The sequence below is a fragment of the Lepidochelys kempii genome, chromosome 18 (genome assembly GCF_965140265.1).
Source record: "Lepidochelys kempii isolate rLepKem1 chromosome 18, rLepKem1.hap2, whole genome shotgun sequence".
Classification (NCBI taxonomy): Eukaryota; Metazoa; Chordata; order Testudines; family Cheloniidae; genus Lepidochelys; species Lepidochelys kempii.
In genome coordinates this window covers 21,470,846-21,489,240 of record NC_133273.1, presented here as the reverse complement: position 1 = coordinate 21,489,240, position 18,395 = coordinate 21,470,846, and the positions used below count along the sequence as shown (strand labels likewise).

The 18,395-nt window shown below is 45.6% G+C and overlaps 1 protein-coding gene across 4 annotated transcripts in view; it reads right to left on the bottom strand.

Annotated features, from left to right (window-relative positions):
- The window catches only part of TP73 (tumor protein p73), an 87,588-nt gene that overhangs the window by 51,172 nt on the left and 18,021 nt on the right, over positions 1-18,395 (bottom strand). For all 4 annotated transcript variants that reach the window (XM_073316373.1, XM_073316375.1, XM_073316372.1 and 1 more), the window contains exons 2-3: positions 11,672-11,767; positions 9,677-9,800 (exon numbers count right to left, since the gene is read on the bottom strand). In XM_073316373.1, coding sequence (XP_073172474.1) covers positions 9,677-9,800; positions 11,672-11,730 — 183 coding nt within the window. In that variant the 5' untranslated portion in view covers positions 11,731-11,767. The remainder of the gene's footprint in view (positions 1-9,676; positions 9,801-11,671; positions 11,768-18,395) is intronic.

Genomic DNA, 18,395 nt, shown 5'->3' with positions numbered 1-18,395 from the left:
ATATATGAGAATCCATGTCCAGTGCTAATTGTCATAATCTCCCAGCCCCTTTAATCTGCAGAAGGAAACCTGTTTGGGGACACAAACACACACAGCATTACAGAGATGCAAGTGTTCCCGTGGTTTCTGCAAATGAGCAAGTCCCAAATGAAGGATACACCAATGCCTTGGTGCTGCCGCAGCTAAGAAGTTTGAAGACAGACTGTTTCTTTAAATTGTAGCTCAGAGCTGTAGTTAGTTAAAGATACGGGAGAAACCACAATGCAGGGTATAGAGGCTTGTACAGATGTATTCATGGGGGACTCAGGAGCTTCAAACAGCTACCTCAGCCGGAGATTTAAATCACATTGAAGATTTTGCAAAGCACAACACATATCTTAGATATAAAGAGAGTGCAGCAGAGACCTGCCAACTAAGTAGACAACATTTTAACCACCCCATCCTGAAGTAGAATCTGGCGAAATTTCCTTTTGCAACATTCTGGAGTTGCACATGAAGTCGCAACCTGCCTGATGATCAGAACAGATGAGTGCCTCCTGGTGCTAAAAACAACATGATCTGTGCATGTGCAGAAGAGCACATAAGCAAGCATCCATCCAACTTCCGTTCTACATCAGCACCTTCTTGCACTGGGTCACCCTGCCTGAATGAAGACTGAATCTCACGCGTGGCATTTCTCACATAGCAACAGGCGCAAAACTCAAGAAAACAAGAATGCGAGTGCAATATTCTGCAAAGCCTTTTGTCTTGGGCGGGGGGGGGGGGGAGGACATTCCCTTTGGAGGAAAAATAATAAATCAAATGCTGTTCAGAAAAGGTAGCACCTACCGTGGTGTAATGCTGCATTGGGTCGCTAATATACAGCATTTTAGTCTTCTTGGAATTTAAAAACAACTAGGAACTTTCCCGCCACAGGAGTCATGAGGTCACGGGAGGATGGAAAAAATAAAGAGGGTATTAATCGACATACGATAATGGAACGTAAAGACAAGGGCAAGTGACTAGGGAGAGGCAGCGCCGGGGATGCTGGGCTGGCTACCTGTCTGCAGTTTGTTGGCTTTCTCGCTTTTTCCATCTCCCTTAGTTCTGTCATCTGCATCTAACAACAAAACTCAGGCCCACCCCTTTCTCTCCCTCATGACTATTCATTAAAACACAGGCAGGCTGAGGCTTGCCCAATGATGTATTGGACTGTACCAAATGTCCCTACCAAGGGGGAGTTTGAGGGTCCTTCTCCATAATTAAATTCAGCTGGATTTAATTCCAAAAAGCTGCTTGTAGAGGATCAATGGAGCTAAAAGCCATTTGAACTGCACCTTTTATCAGTAGAATAAGGCAACTAGATTTGCACTGATGAGTGCATGAAGTGACTTTGGGATAACTCAAATACTGTGTTTGTGGAGCTGGGCAAATGTAGACATTGACCTTTATTCTATCTAATCAATCTATCTATCTATCTATCCCCATAAACCCCATCCATCCATCTATCTATCTATCCATCCATCCCCATAAACCCCATCCATCCATCCATCCATCTATCCCCATAAACCCCATCCATCCATCCATCCATCTATCCCCATAAACCCCATCCATCCATCCATCCACCCATCCATCCATCCATCCATCCCCGTAAACCCCACCCATCCATCCATCCATCCATCCCCGTAAACCCCATCCATCCATCCATCCATCTATCTATCTATCCACATAAACCCCATCCATCCATCCATTCATCCATCTATCTATCCCCATAAACCCCATCCATCTATCCCCATAAACCGCATCCATCCATCCATCCATCCCCATAAACCCCATCCATCCATCCATCCATCCATCTATCTATCCCCATAAACCCCATCCATCTATCCCCATAAACCCCATCCATCCATCCATCTATCCCCATAAACCCCATACATCCATACATCCATACATCTATCTATCCCCATAAACCCCATCCATCCATCTATCCCGATAAACCCCATCCATCCATTCTTCTATCCCCATAAACCCCATCCATCCTTCCATCCATCTATCCCCATAAACCCCATCCATCCATCCATCCATCTATCCCCATAAACCCCATCCATCCATCTCTCTATCTATCCCCATAAACTCCATCCATCCATCTCTCTATCTTTCTATCTATCTATCTATCCCCATAAACCCCATCCATCCATCCATTCATCCATCTATCTATCCCCATAAACCCCATCCATCTATCCCCATAAACCGCATCCATCCATCCATCCATCCCCATAAACCCCATCCATCCATCCATCCATCCATCCATCCATCCATCCATCCATCTATCTATCCCCATAAACCCCATCCATCTATCCCCATAAACCCCATCCATCCATCCATCTATCCCCATAAACCCCATCCATCCATCCATCTATCTATCCCCATAAACCCCATCCATCCATACATCCATCCATCTATCTATCCCCATAAACCCCATCCATCCATCTATCCCGATAAACCCCATCCATCCATTCTTCTATCCCCATAAACCCCATCCATCCTTCCATCCATCTATCCCCATAAACCCCATCCATCCATCCATCCCCATAAACCCCATCCATCCATCCATCCATCCATCTATCCCCATAAACCCCATCCATCCATCTCTCTATCTATCCCCATAAACTCCATCCATCCATCTCTCTATCTTTCTATCTATCTATCCCCATAAACCCCATCCATCCATCCATCCATCTATCCCCATAAACCCCATCCATCCATCCCCATAAACCCCATCCATCCATCCATCCATCTATCCCCATAAACCCCATCCATCCCCATAAACCCCATCCATCCATCCTTCCATCCATCCCCATAAACCCCATCCATCCATCCATCCATCCATCCATCCCCATAAACCCCATCCATCCATCCATCCATCCATCCCCATATATCCCATCCATCCATCCATCCATCTATCTATCCCCATAAACCCCATCTATCCATCTATCCATCCATCTATCCATCTATCTATCCCCATAAACCCCATCCATCCATCTAGCTAGCTATCTCTCCGCATAAACCCCATCCATCCATCCATCTATCTACCTATCTATCTATGACAGGTTTCAGAGTAACAGCCGTGTTAGTCTGTATTCGCAAAAAGAAAAGGAGTACTTGTGGCACCTTAGAGACTAACCAATTTATTTGAGCATAAGCTTTCGTGAGCTAAAGCTTCCGATGAAGTGAGCTGTAGCTCACGAAAGCTTATGCTCAAATAAATTGGTTAGTCTCTAAGGTGCCACAAGTACTCCTTTTCTTTTTGCTATCTATCTATCTGTCCATCTATTCCCATAAACCCCATCTATCTATGTATCCATCCCCATAAACCCCATCTATCTATCTATCTATCTATCTATCTATCTATCTATCTATCTATCCCCATAAACCCTATCTATCTATCTATCTATCTATCTATCTATCTATCTATCTATCTATCTATCTATCTATCTATCTATCCATCCCCATAAACCCCATCTATCTATCAATCTATCGATCCCATGATTCTGATATATGGCGGGGTTGTTTTTAGTTTCCTCCTAAGGTCTGTTATCCATATGACATCAACAGGGTTTCCTTCTTTTACTCTTGAAGAACTGGAGTTGATAAGAAGTACAATGCAGAAAGAGGCATACTTAGCTCACAGGTTTACTGTTCACTATGTCTAGGAAAACATCTCCGAAGGAATAAAGTGGGATGACATCATTATCTCTTACAGATAAAAGAGCAGATTGCCTTTAGTGGATCAGTAGGGAAGTTCCCAGAATGTAGTCACACAAATGTCCCCACGTTGCAATCCATGCTAAATAGTAACTCATGATCCACTAACCAAAACTACAAGATAATATTGAGAGGAAAAGCGAACACATGATTCACTAGTTTGGAAGTTCTTGTCAGTTCAGAGCCACAGAGCAGCCAGTTGATGGGCGGCTGATTTCCTGGGTTTTCTCTCCACCAATAACTCAACGTTTCCTCCCCCATATCTGTTCTTATGTCATTGGATTGCCTCTTTTCAAGGAGAGATGATCTACCTATTCTTAACAAGCCTGAAAAACACCAAGACTTCCCTCTAGTAAGCTACATTGCAACACTGTTAATCAATTCTCTTCCAACATGAAATCGGACTATAAGATTCCTTCACATCAAATGCAGCTTGTGAATTATCATGATGACAACAGTCTCACCTACCAACCTCCCAGAAAATACATTTAAAAAATAATCTTAGGCACAAACAACTCTTTGGCTGGAGGCAAATGCAGTGACATTCACCCTCTGAACCATGTTTTGGATTGACAGATTTCTGCCCTACCTTGGGGTTGTGACTTTGGAATTTCCAATTTTTGAGGACTGATGAAAATCCCGGCTGGTAGTGAGGGGCTTCAGAGGTGCTGTTAGGTCTGACTTCAAGAGAAGTTAGTTGACAGGATGGTCCAGGAACAGCTCATGAGAGCCAGAGGCCAATAACATAGAAGCAAATGGTGGGAGTGGGGGGTATTTTTAGCTGGAGAGGAGGAGAGTGGAAGTAGACACAGGCAGATGGATAGTGTAACTGTCCATAGCAAGGATGTCAGAGTCCCTGATTAGTGATCCTAGCAGAGTGGAGAAGAGTGGTGCTGGTTCCTTGAATAGATTGTGTCTGCTCCACTATCTCTGCAAACATTACGTTTGGGAGACATTTGCAGCAGTGGCCTCTACCTGGTGCTTCAAAAGGAGGTGAAAAATTCACAATATATTTGGCAATTCTGCCCGTGGGGCCCAGGTTGGGTGACCAGACAGCAAGTGTGAAAAATCGGGATGGGGTGGGGGGTAATAGGAGCTTATATAAGAAAAAGCCCCAAATATCGGGACTGTCCCTATAAAATCAGGACATCTGGTCACCCTAGGCCCAGGTGATCAGCTTACAGCCTGAAGCGTGAGATCCGTCGACCTCTGTTTTAGCATGTATAGCCGCAGATGTGCCTAGGTCATAATATTATCCAACCCTTAATCCAGCTGTAGCATTTAACTCTATGCCACACCACTCACATGGCCTAATTAGGCATCTCTTCACACTAAGAAGATTTGTGTCTCCTTGCCTGGTAGCTCCTGGACTTTTTAAACGTGAAACTCCGCCTTTAAAATAAGTGCTGTTATTAACCGGCAATCCCAAGAGTACTATCAGCCTCACCCGCCCCCCCAGGAATTGCGGCAGAGCAAGATTCACCCAGGGAGGTATCAATTAATAGCCCAACAGCTCTGAATAATTGCAGGAAATCAATGCTGTGGCCAAAGAGGCCCCATGTCTTTTCTGTTTTCATCCAGTAATTCATTTTCTTTTACTGATAGCTAACGATTACTGTGACATCAGCTTTGAGTGATTTTAAACCCGCAATAATATTGCTGTGATCACGAAGAAAACCTGCTTTTTCCCACCTGACTGACGCCTACGCTAGAGATCCCAATGCCCAGCGCGATGCAGTACAACACCACACAATGGCAGGATTCGAGAGAGGTGCGGTAGGAATCCTGGATTCTAAAAGCTGCTTCTGGCTGGAACATGATCAAAGTCAGGGGAACTATGCAGGTTCCAGGAGTGTCAGAGACAGCCAAGGGTGGGACAAATTGGTCTGGATAAAAAGAGAACTTTACCAGAAACTTCTTCCCATCCTAGAAACAAACCTGAACCAAATCTGTGTGCAGATTTGAAGAACGGTGGATAATTCCCTTCCCTCAACAACACAACCCTGCCGCAGGTCCTCACTTCTGTCAGGACTGGAATCAGAAACAGCACACCCATGTAGGAAAGGCCGCCCTGGTGGCACTTCTGATCTGGCTGCACTCAGGATGTGAGAAATCTCCTGACATGCCTGTTCCCAGGACATTTCTAGACCACAGAAAAGCAGAGAAATATCCAAATGCTTCGAGGCTTATGCAGACTCAACTTTCAAGCCTTTAGAGTTTTACTGTATATGAGCCATGAATTGCAGTAGTTGTACATATCGGGAAAATACAGAACATTTCCTAATTTGTTTAGCATTTCTTAGTTTCATATTCAAAAATCTTTGGTGCATTAAGTAGCTCTGTCTATCAAACCTGTGCACAAACCAAAAGTCTAACAATGTCATAAATTGCAAGGAATCTTTGCTGTGCATACAACTAAACCCTGGAAAGCTAGTCACTGACAGGTCTGTCACAAACACCCGCTTACACAATCTTTTTTAGATGTGCGGTAGCTCCAGAATTAGCCTGCTCTACTCCTGAGAGATGGGAGTGCCTGGCACTCTGAGCCAGCTGCCCACGAGACGCCTTCATGAGACACACTTTACGCCTGGCTAGACATCATAATAGAGCTATATCTCAGTATCCTTGGAGGCTTCTCAATCCCATCAGGAACACGGGGTAGAAAGAAAGCCACAGCCCCTTGCAGTTGCCCCTTGGTTTGAGACAGATGGTTTTCTGAATGGATGGGAATTTTTAATACACGGTGGGTCATATTTTCAAAAGATGGCACAACCCCCCAGGTCATGAAGTAAAGAAGCACCATTACCCCTCTTCTGCAGATGCCTAGGCCAAGGCACAGTTTTTAAGTGACCTGCCACGGGTCACAAAGCAAATCAGTGGCAGAGCTAGCTGTAAAACCCTGGAGCCCTGGCTACTGTAACCACAAAACTATACTGCTTCCCTGAGAAATGTCTCTAAACCTCATGAGCACTTTGCCTCAAAAAAAAAAAGAACTAACAGCCACCTCCTTTACTCAACACATATGCCACCTTTATTTCAGGCCGAAAGGATCATATGCCTGTGCATTTATTTTTATACGTGTGAGCCTGCTACACATTTTAGTGGTGACAGATAGTACCAGCTGGACTCATCGCATCCTGAGCAAAGAAATATAATGTACAGTCCCAAAGCTGGGCCAGTATAAATGTTTACTAACGGCTCATTCGATCAAACTAGTGCTAACATGCACTGGCAGGTAGCTACACCCTCTACACATGCTCCCCAGTTCTAAGCCAGAACGCTAGGAATCCTACATGCTCATCAGCCCCTGGCATGTGTCCTGCAGTATGGTGTGGGCAGTAGGATGCCCCCCCTCAGCAGCAATAATAGGTTGCATGGAATTCACACTTGGCCCGGCTTATGTTACAGCAGGAATAACGAGAAGGGAGGCCGCGGCCAAAAGGCTGGGGCAGAGCCACAATTAGCATTTCGCTGTCCACCTGATCCGTCTGCCAGGCAGACAAAGGCTGCAGAGAAGAGGGAAAGAGGCCCACAGAGGAGGGAAAAGTGCAGATGGAAGGAGACTCTCAGGACTTTTAGGAGGGAAGCTGGAGGTTTGAGGAGGGAGATTTAATAAATGGACAGGAGTTCTGAGCACTTGCCTGTGTGCTTAACGTTAAAGAGGGGACGTTCCCAGGAGACCAAACCTGTTTGACAGGGAAGTTTTGACATACTAATCGCTGCAAACCGCGCATCAGAGCGGCCCAGACATATGGAGCGAACAGTTCTAATCTAGACAGGTCAGAGCTATTCTGTGTGTGTTTTCTTATGAATAATAATGCTTTGCGCTTCTCAACACCTCTGTGAGGACATGAGGGGGCTGCCATTCGGGCTGACAGATGCAGGGACTCAGGCACAGAGAGGGGAAGTGACTTGGTCAAGAACATGTATAGGACCCAGATCTCCTCTCCTCCTAAAGCAGGGCTGAGGTGTGAAGAGCATAAGTAAAGTATCCGAAACCATGTGAGTGTCTCACGGTCTGTGCAAAGAGTGGTTGGAGGTTCTTGTTCCAGAGGAGGGAAGGAGAGCCTGTGCTGTGTCCCAGCGAGGGCCACGACAATAAAGAGGGAAACATTCTGATCCCTCCGGAGCTCTCAGCCAGCGGGAAGCAGCTCATGCTCACTTCCCGCAGCAGCGGCACACGTAACCATCCCATTAACACTAGTGGGGGCCGTGTGAGCGAAGGTTTGCCTGAACCAGCCCTGCTTTCAGGCTCTGCAGAGCAGTACGTGGGTGAGTGGACAGCGTGGGGGAAAACAGACCTATTGAGCGATCAATATCCAGGCAGTGGATCCGAATGCTAGAAAGAACACGCTGCCCCAACTACACAGGTTTTCAATCACGAGATAAACTGGACTGCACAAGCCCTTGTGCCTGCATTAGCCCAGGAAGTATGATCTGGAGACCGTCTGAGGCCCAGGGCAGGCATTCCCTGCATACACTAGGACAGCTGGCTCTGGTGCCTTTTGTAAAAGAGTAACATTAAAAAAAAATTGCATATTATGGACCAGTGATGCCGGCAACTTTATGAGAGGAACTTGCTGAGAATACAGAGTTGGTGCTTTTTAAACCTCGACTCAACAAATGAATTTACTTTATTCTAGCCATTGTTGTGAAGGTTCCTAATAACAAAATGAAGGGTCTGATCTTACAAAAACCTTACTCACCTGAGTAACTTCACCAGCTACTCGCATGAGTTAGGCTGAGCTCATATGAGTAAAGATATGCCATCTTGGGCCTTAATTTTGGTGAGCCATGGAAAAATTCCCTGTAAACTGCCATTGTCAGAAACAGCCAGAAAATCAGAGAGCAAAGCCCACCTCAGGCTAGGAAGCTTCTGTTTTATTTTGCTTTCTCCCCATTTAGAATCAATCACGTCCAATAAATATTTAAAACCCTTTCTCCCTGATAGACGTAGCATCTCTTTTCCAAGCTCTAACTGAGAGACTATGCAGGGAGCCCCACAAAGTACTAAGAACTCAATCTTGCTTCCCTAAGAGCCAGGGCAAAGCTCCTCCTGACTGCAGTGGGAGCTGGAGTGGGCCCTTGCCGAGTTATGCCTGTAGCATAGCTTACAAATGACTTTTACCACTCAGCATGTTTGTACTTGAACAATTATAGGGTATGTATGTTGTTAAATGGTACTTGCCCAGCTCTCCACCTTCATTTTATCCAGGAGCCTGTGTCTGGCGTGTTCAAGCGAGCAGAGGCATGAAGCAAAGATCTCAATGCAGCTACTATGACTAGAGCGCTTTAAACTATTCCAACTGCAACAGCACCTCCCTCTGAGCTCCACCGCCTTCTTGTCTCTGGGGTTTCATTTTAGCATGTTGCTCCCACGTGGGATACTTTAGGGCATGGGGCAATAACAATAGCTGCTCCTGCTGACTATATGGATGTGGGGAGTCCTTCATCAAGTGGCCAGAGTTGCTCTGTGTTTTAGCCGGACATTTCTACAGACAAGACTCAAACAGGGACCACCATGGTCTATGGAAAGCACCTCTGCCAGGTGACACAAGAGAGAGCCACCCCGGGGTCAAGCCGACAGAAGCTGTACTGAGATGATCGCTACTCCATGTCTTACCAGGACACTAACCCACGTGCTGTTCTGGACAATCCAGTGAAACTTATTAATAAGGGACTGCTATTTTCCTGGATATTGTATGAGGTGGCTGCAAAATGCAGTACAATTAATATGGAGGAGCCCTGCTTATTCCATTCACCCATACAATGGCTTTTGGCCAGCACTGAATTTGTTTGGCTTATGAGCCAGTAACACAGAAATAATCGCCTCCATATCCCGCTAGCAGACCCTTGAGCCATCCAGTACCCCAGGAGGGAAACAACCTTTTATTTAAAATTACTATCTTTCTTGTAACCTGAATGTACTCACCATGACTGATTCATTCATACTCCTCATCTGGAAGACATCCATTGTGACTTCAGTTTGGTTAGACACCTCACTGCTTCCTGAATGACTGGATGGAGGGAGATCAAAATAGGTGCTGTCCGGTTCCCTGAGAAAAGGAGATGACATGTCTTCAGCTCCCCCATGCAGCTTTCATCAATCCCACCCAATAGCTTGGCTTTCCCTTGAACTTTGACCCCTCCAACCTTTTTTTTTCCCAGGACAGGGCTGCCCCCTTTGAGCACATTTTACTTAGACAAATTGCTGGACAAACACAGCATAAGACTCAGAGGACTTAGAAGCTGCTTGTCACTCAATAGCGATCGATTAGCCAGGCAGAGCATTTCTTCCTTCTGGGAATGGCTTTAAGTTATAGAACAGCTTGGAGGAGAATATGAAATGGAACACACTCCTCCTTCCCTATTTGATCAGGATGCTAAGTATAGAGGCCAGAGAGGTTGCCAAAGCCTTGGTGCCATTAGAAAATGCAGAGTATTTAACTTTGGAATGCTCATTTCTTAATCAGGCAGACCCTGAGTGGTGTAAGGAAGTCAGGCCTGAGAGAGAACCAATACATTAGGAGTGGGTCTTACCTGATCCATCCAGCCATGGGCCTGTCCCTCACATCCACCTCTCCTGCTAAGCAGGGGCCCTACCCAATGCCCATTAACACCAATGGAAAACCTTCCCATTGGCACTGGATCCCTGTGCAGTACTGTCCAGGGCTCTCTGGCAGCACGACTCCTTTGGAGCCACATGAACAGGGATGTCTCATGGCAGCAGCTGCACCCAGGGATCCCAAGTGGGGCTATGAAGGAAAGATAATGCAGCCCAGGACTGAACACTCTTGTCTGACTAACCTGTGTGGGGCTAGAGGCGGACAACGTGTATCCCTCTTGCCCTGCCAATCTCCACCCACTTGCCCCGGTGTGGAATCTGGACCACACAGGGAGGACTCCAGGGTCTTGAGTGGAAAGACAATGTCACAGAGAGACCTGAGCTACCCTGCCCCACAGGAGCGGGGAGAGCCATGTGTAGAGAGCACAATCCCTTGTGAAGACTGGCAAACTCTCCCGGCCGCCATGTCAGCTAGAACAACCCAAACTAGCCCATGCTAGCTTCCTGCAGCAGCACTGTGTGAACCAGCCCTGCTTTAATTCTCTTCAGTCCAGTACATGGGTCAGTGGAGTGTGTGTGTGGGAACCCTACAAAGGGTTGAAACAGGCGGGTAAGTCTCTATGAATAGATGCAGGCAGGAGAACAAAGCTGGCACAAGCTTGGCTGCTTCCATCTCAGCAGAACTTAAGTCCCTTTGGGTGTCACATCTTCCTAATTTCTTTTGACTTTAAATGAGCACTTCCAAATAGTCCCCTCCAAACAGTAAAGTTTGCTACAGCAAGAGGAAGTGCCTGGGCGTTGACCTTCAATCAGTAAGGGGGAGAACAAATTCGAGCTGTGCTGTAGTTATTTTTTGCAGCATTCTGAAACACACCCTTGCATTCATGGTGCAGATCTAGAGCATTAGCGCTGGGGGGGAGGCAGCGGGGGGAAGGTTCAAAAGCAGCCACTAAAACAGGAGGCCAAATTTTGGGTGTCCAGATTTTTGCATGTGCAAGCTATGGACCAGATGCTGTGAGGTGATGGGTGGTTTCTTGTTCAAGATGTTCCACGATCTTTGCTCTCACTGAGTTGTCTTACATCAGGACCTCCACTGATGCAAGGAGATTGGGCTGGTAAAATGTAGACTGAGCTGACAAATCTGAGCTTTTTTGCAAGCAAAAATCTGAACATGAAAAATACATGCATGAAAACATGGGCATGCAAAACGGGGCTTGCAGCTTAAGAGACTGGGTAGAGGTACCCATAAAAATGTTTCCCTTTTAAGTGTTCCTCAACAATATGAGTCACTAAGCATTAAACAGTGATGGACCAATTATTTCCCAGAGTGAGTTTTAGCACAAATGGTCAAGTAGCACTTACAGTGTGCTCCAGAGATGTTCAAATGTCGTTCCTTCATCAGCTGGAGAAGACTGGGACATCTTCACAGAGGGGGAGTCTGACAGAGGATAAATCACTCTGGGCCCAAAGAAAAACAGCATCATTAGTGTTGCCACAATGCATATAATCATAATAGCCTGTACTTACATAGCACCTTTCAGCCGCAGGTTCTCTAAGTGCTTTCCAAAGTGTATATACAGGGGTGTGCTCTGTGCATGCAGAGGGGTGGAATAGACGATCAAATTGTTCTTTCCCAGTTCTTTATTTCCTGGGCCTCGACAGTGAATCTCATGTATAATTAAATCAAGATACAGTAAACTCAGTTTAAGATAAAGTAGATTGAAAGTCCCATATTGAGCCATTGTATCACATTGCATGTGGATAACAGTGGCCTCTAATTTTAGGAGGGGAAATAGAGGATCCCACTGTATATAACCGATTGCTGAAAATCCCCCACCCTCTGGTTTCTCGCTCGCTCCCAGTTTTGCTATGTGACAGCCCCTGGTGGAGTACAGCACTCTCAGACGCGCCCGGGGAGCTCACATGTAGCTCCCCAGTGATGTGGCACTTGGAACCAGATCTCCGTAGGACTCATTACATTGAAATGTTGCCACTTCCTCTCCTGCCAGCACTGTAATCTAGTCCCAAATCTGGCAGAGCTCAGGCCTCTAGAGGTCGTCAGCGTGTGAAAGAAAGAATTAGGAGCTGCTTTTCCCGTTTGTTTGGCACCGCCAAGCCCTACAAGCCCAGGCCTGTTCAGTATGGGTCACCAAGAGAAGGGGGGAGGAGGGAGAAGCAATCTGTCACTTCATCCAGCCTTTGGGTCCTTATTCAGCAAGATCATGTGAGACTCCCAGAAGGTTTCCGAATGGAGGGTTTCACTATGTATTCCGCCGAAGGACCCACCTGAGGCTGCTCTGTCCCAGGGACGCTGCTTTGTTATGATTTAGCACTTGAGTACAAGGCAGCAGGACTTGGCTACAGCACTGGCCAGAGACAATAAATTGCTTGCAATGGGGGCACCCAAACTTTACCCATCTGAGGGCTGCCTTGCTATAATCCAGTGGCAGTTTGCACAGGAAAGAGGAGATTGCATCCACCTTCATGCTGAATAGTGAAGTATGGAGAGCAAAGACTACAGGCCCCAGCATGCAGTGTTCCATCTCAACCTGAGAAAGATGGCATCCCCTCTCCTAAATGCCTGCTAGTAAAGTCTGAGAGCAAAATCTGGCTCTGTGTCTGTGAACCTTTCATTCATCTAGATGTCATTTCAAAGAGCCAAGACATTCAACCCACCCGGAGTGAGGGGCTGGAAATTCGAAAGGACAGGGAATGCTTTCTCTTCTTGGAGCTAGATCCTCCACTAGTGTAAATCGACATAGCTTCACCGAAGCCAATGGAGCTAAGCTGATTTATGGAGCTATGCCCTTAAAGTGCAGTGGGGCTTTCTGATAAAGCTAAAATAAATAGTGTTAGGGCATGAAATGTAAAACCAGGCTGATGAGATGCTATTCTCAAACTTCTGCTTGAAACTATCCTTGTGTTTTTAAATTAATGCTGCACATTATATTTAAATTAATGCTGCACATGGTCAGTCATATGGAAGTGCCAGATCCCAGAGAATTGTACCAAAATTGTATATTTTTAGGCATGCTCCACTCTACTAGGACAATGAGTTGCAATCAGCAATGCCTTGCTTTCTCTCAGTAGAATACCAAAGCCCACAGATACCAGTGGTGGGCACAGCATAAGAACCAGAGTAGAACAGAATAGACCATTACCAGCAATAGAAAGGAAAGGATGAGCTGTGCCAATGTTTCCATATAAACCAATTTTACTGTCACTTTAAGAAACAAACAACTCTGAAAAGCTCAGCACCAACTGATTAATCAAACGTGTTTTGCTGGGTTGAAAATGATAAAACACAGCCAATAATTTACAGACAGGGACTCTCCAAAGCATTTATAGTAGAGATTCCATGCATGGGGGCCCTATGCCGCGACTAGAAATTAATATAATTAGTTACCATCTGCTAGCCCTTCAGCGGCCTACAGTAGGAAATAAACTGAGGCCATAGTAGAGTTCCCAATGAACTCATCATCATTGACATTAATTGGCTCCCTCACTGACAGTCTCAACAGAGAAGCCAAGGCCTGGATGAGCCAGGGAGACTAAGGGCCAGATCCAAAGTCAACGGAAATCAATGGAAAAACTCCCACTGATTTCAATGGGCTCTGGGTCAGACCCTGACTGCCTTACCCCTGGGTGGTCCAGAGCAGGGTTGAGGCTCCGTGGTGAGGATATGATGGGGAGGTTGCTTTACCTCTGCCCATGCCACACCTGATCTCTAGAGAAAGAGATCGCCAGTCTCCCGGGTTGTCAGCCTGTCTCCTTTCATCAGCACAAAATCAACTTCCGGTTTTAAAGAGAGAAAGCAAGCAGTGAAGCAGTGGAAATGTTCCTTCGGCAGCCCTCTGGCTGCTGGGGCTTTCCCAATGGGGCTGTATTTCCGGAGATGTCAACACCGTTCAGTTTGCTTCTAAATATACCGAAAACTCGGAAGGGACTGAGGTACAGTGGGTGCTTGGATTCCAACCCATCTCTAATAAACACTGGCTCCATGACTCCCATTTGAGAAGGTTACAATAAACTTTGTTAAAGGGTCAACTGTTGCTTCAGGCAGCCCTCTTAGCCAGTGGTGTGCTCTGTAGACAATTATTCCTTGTACTCATCTCAGCCCAAACCGTCTGACTACTCATTTCCATTAAAGACCACTTACAGTTGGGAATATCATTTGCAAACATATTCACTAAATATTTGTTGCATTTTTCTCATAATTATTATTCACCCAACCTGAGTTACAAATGTCATTGCCTTCAAAATTTTCCTTTCAAATTCAAACAAATATTAATTAATAATTTTTGCACTGATCAGCAAGTGCAGTAAAAACACAATGGAATCAGACACAATCTCACATCACAGCTCTTTGAATCTGGGCTCCCTGTTTTGAGCACAGGCTCTGCTCCCACCATCACATGTCTGGGTTTGGGGGTAACCACAGGAGTCCAGAGTTTACAAAGCTCTCCTTAGACTAGATAATATTTTGTATATATGACTATGGGAGTTACTACATGTGAGTCATAGCAAATGTAACATGAAAACATTAATATCCTTTTGAAAGCCAACCCTGTCCTCATGCAGCCCTCTAAAAAAGTTTACATGTGTTAAGCCAAAAATATTATCAAAAGCAATTTGATCTCCAAATGCTCCTGCAATTCTAATGCTAATGAGCTCATTCAAAGGAACATCTCCAAACTTGTATCAGATTGTTTTTAACCTTAACTAGCAGGAGCAGAATGTACTGTTCTTTATTAGACACTGTTCAACAGCAATAAGCTATAATAAAAACATTCTTAGGAATCACTTTTGTAAAGCTTTTCTCCATTAATATTAATCCTTCTATAGCACTACTCACTCAGGGATTACAAAGTGTTCTGCCAGTATTAATTTAGCCTCATAACTCTCCTGTCAAGAAGGTAAAGTTTAATATGCCCAATATACAGATGGGTAAACTGAGGTACAGAGAAGAAAAATGAGTCTCCTCCACTCACAGTACAAGTGAGCGGTGAAGCCAGAACCCAGCTGTCTGGAGTTTTATTTGTCAAGGTATTTAGAATCATAGAATCATAGAATCATAGACTATCAGGGTTGGAAGGGACCTCAGGAGGTCATCTAGTCCAACCCCCTGCTCAAAGCAGGACCAATCCCCAATTAAATCATCCCAGCCAGGGCTTTGTCAAGCCTGACCTTAAAAACTTCTAAGGAAGGAGACTCTACCACCTCCCTAGGCCTCTCCCACCCAACACCTCGGCACCTCACAAATATGAATAAATGTATCACGTTATAAGCTGCATGTGAGTATTCTTATCTCTGCTTCACAGATGGGGAGCTGATGCACAGAGAGATCACATGACCTGCCCAGGGCCACACGCAGAAAGTCTGTGGCAGAATCAGTACTTGTCATTTGAATCCCAGCCCAGTGCCATGACGACAAAAACCATCCTCAGTCCCAGGCTGAGCACCTTGCTCACTCCTCCAGAGAACATTTTCTCACAGGTAGTTGTTGACAGACCTCATATTCTCAGCAGCCCATTTGTGGGATGTGTTCGGCAGGTGCATTTATCAGCCCTGTGTTTTCTGGTGCTTCCAGCAAGCAGAAGGTGACTATCAGTGGCCTCATGCTATCCTTTGTGATGATCGTCAAAGTCACGTTCTTACCATGTGACTAGCGTCCGCGTAGGAAAGCACCATGACCCAGAGTCAGTTTGTGTAAAGCCTAGGGGCTTACATGTAAACTAGCGTCGAGTAGGAGACTCCTAGGCGACATTGCAAGGTCAGCAATCTTAAAAGGGAACATCATGAAACCAGGAGGCGCACTGGTATTGTCCTTCAATTGCCCTCAGGGAAGTAATGGACTCAGTACTCCCCCAGAGCTCCCCTCCAAAGCAAAGGATTCGAAAGCCCTCTGCATGGGAAAGACAAAGCATTTATAGGGCTGAAAGGAAGCATAAGGTAACGGCTCAGGAAGAGAAAGAGGACGTGTCAATACGGTGTTTTAATCCTCACCAGAGTAAACTTTAGTCTGTACTAGCATGTCACACACTAACTGGCTCATGTGTATTCTACTGGTACGCACTAAAAGTCCCTAGTGCTTTTAACCTAATAACGTAGGGTCCACCTCGACCAGTCAGTGTGCGACATGCTAGTGCGGACAAAAATTTACACCCCTCTGGTGTGGATTAAAGCACTGTGTAGACATGCCCAGAGGTACAACAGACAAAACACAGCAGGGTTTACTGGGTGGGGAGAAAACTGTCCTAAGACCACTAACAGTCTCATTGTACGGCCAAGACAATGAAATGAAGTGTCAGGATTTATTTTACACTGTGGTTTTCTTTGTAGATTAACAAAATATGGTGATCAGTCTGAAGTAATTCCCTCAATCCCCATGTCCATAATACCCACCACCCACCAAAATGCCTGCACATTAAAAAAATCTAAACTGATCTTGATTAAACACTTAGATTGTTTATACCAAATTTTCAAACAGAGGGCTCAGACTTCACCTGGAGATTCTGTGCACACATGCGGTGACTGGTAAATGTGCGCATAAAATGCACATTTGTGAATGCAAAATTAATACACTCCCACAAAAGTATCAGAGTGTGCAGTACTCATTGTGCACATACAGTTATATTTTCCCATGTGCTCTCACAGACCTTACAGTGAAAAATTAGGCCCTGCTTTGCAAACTATAGATCTGTGAGCATATGGGCAAATCTCAACTGTTTCAGACAATGGGATGCTATTAGAAAGTAGGCAATGCACCAAAGAGATTTTCCTTATTAGTTTCAACATTGGATCACTTTCGACAACATGTTGGGGATCAGCTGCCAGAACTCTGGCAGTCCCGACTGTCAGCCAGGGTGAGTAGAGAAACTCAGCTTTGGTGGGGCCTGGCATGATTCCAATGGTAGCCTTTGACAGCATGCTTGGATTTGCTGCAAGTCACTACAAGCCGCTATGTAACATAGGCATGCCTAGACGTGCCCAGACATGTCCAGGCAGGCATATTACAACTATGTCTGACCAGGTTCTCGATACTTCACCAAAGTGGGGGTGGTGTGTGTGCTCTCTGGCAAAAGGTAAGAATAGCTAATTGTCATGGTTATTGTGAGAGGTTTGTATGGGTCATATATTAAGAGCTGTGTAGAATATTATGTTCCAAAATTGTTGGAGATGACACATGTCACCTAAGGCAGGGTGGGCCTCAGCTAACTCAATGAGTGAGAACAATCAATATCGTTCAGCTCAGCCCAGCCCTGAGTTTACAGTCTGGACCAGATGCAGGCCTGAGCATTGACAAAGACAAAGAAAACTCAAGAAAAGTCACTGACTAGGGGCCCTCAGGGCTGAGCTGAAGTTAATGAAAGGCCCTGATTATGAAAAGAGACAATAAGTCTGAGGCTGTATAGAAGAAGAAGAAGAAGGAGAAGGAGAAAGAGCACAACACATTATCCACTACGGAGGTGATGCTCTGCCAACCTGAGTGTCCCATGAAAAGTGGATCTCACCTCTATGGACTGGGCCAGTGCTGTAAGGATTGTCCATTGGGTGAGAAATACCTTATTGGATTGGATGGGAACTGGTTAATAAGTACAGGCTCTCAACTACATTTTAAATTTTGTGTAACACCGTAACCTGGTGGTTCCAGTCCTTTTACTTGCATCGATTTTGGATCTTTATCTTAAGCTATGCGAAATAAACTTCTATCTGGTTTTATTGGGGACATGACCCAGTGCCTTGCGCTGAAGAGAGCACTGAGCTGAGGGGAGGCTGGTGGACGGGGGTGCACTGCTTCCAGGGGGGCGATGAATCTGTGTGCCTTGCAGGTGTTCAGAAGACAAAGGACTGGGCACTCGAGTGTAACAAGGTGGTGTGTGTGAATTGCTACCCTGCAGTGGGAATGAGCGGGGCTCGCAGAGCCTGGAGCAGAGCACTTGTGCTGTCAGTGGCTGGCGGAGTTGGAAGGATTTCCCGTGGTGGGCTCAGATAAGTCTCTCTCATGCTGTGAGCAGGAGGTAGTGTAGTGATCCAGCGTCATACCCTGTAAATCTATATTTTCAAGGTCATTTCCAAATCCAGA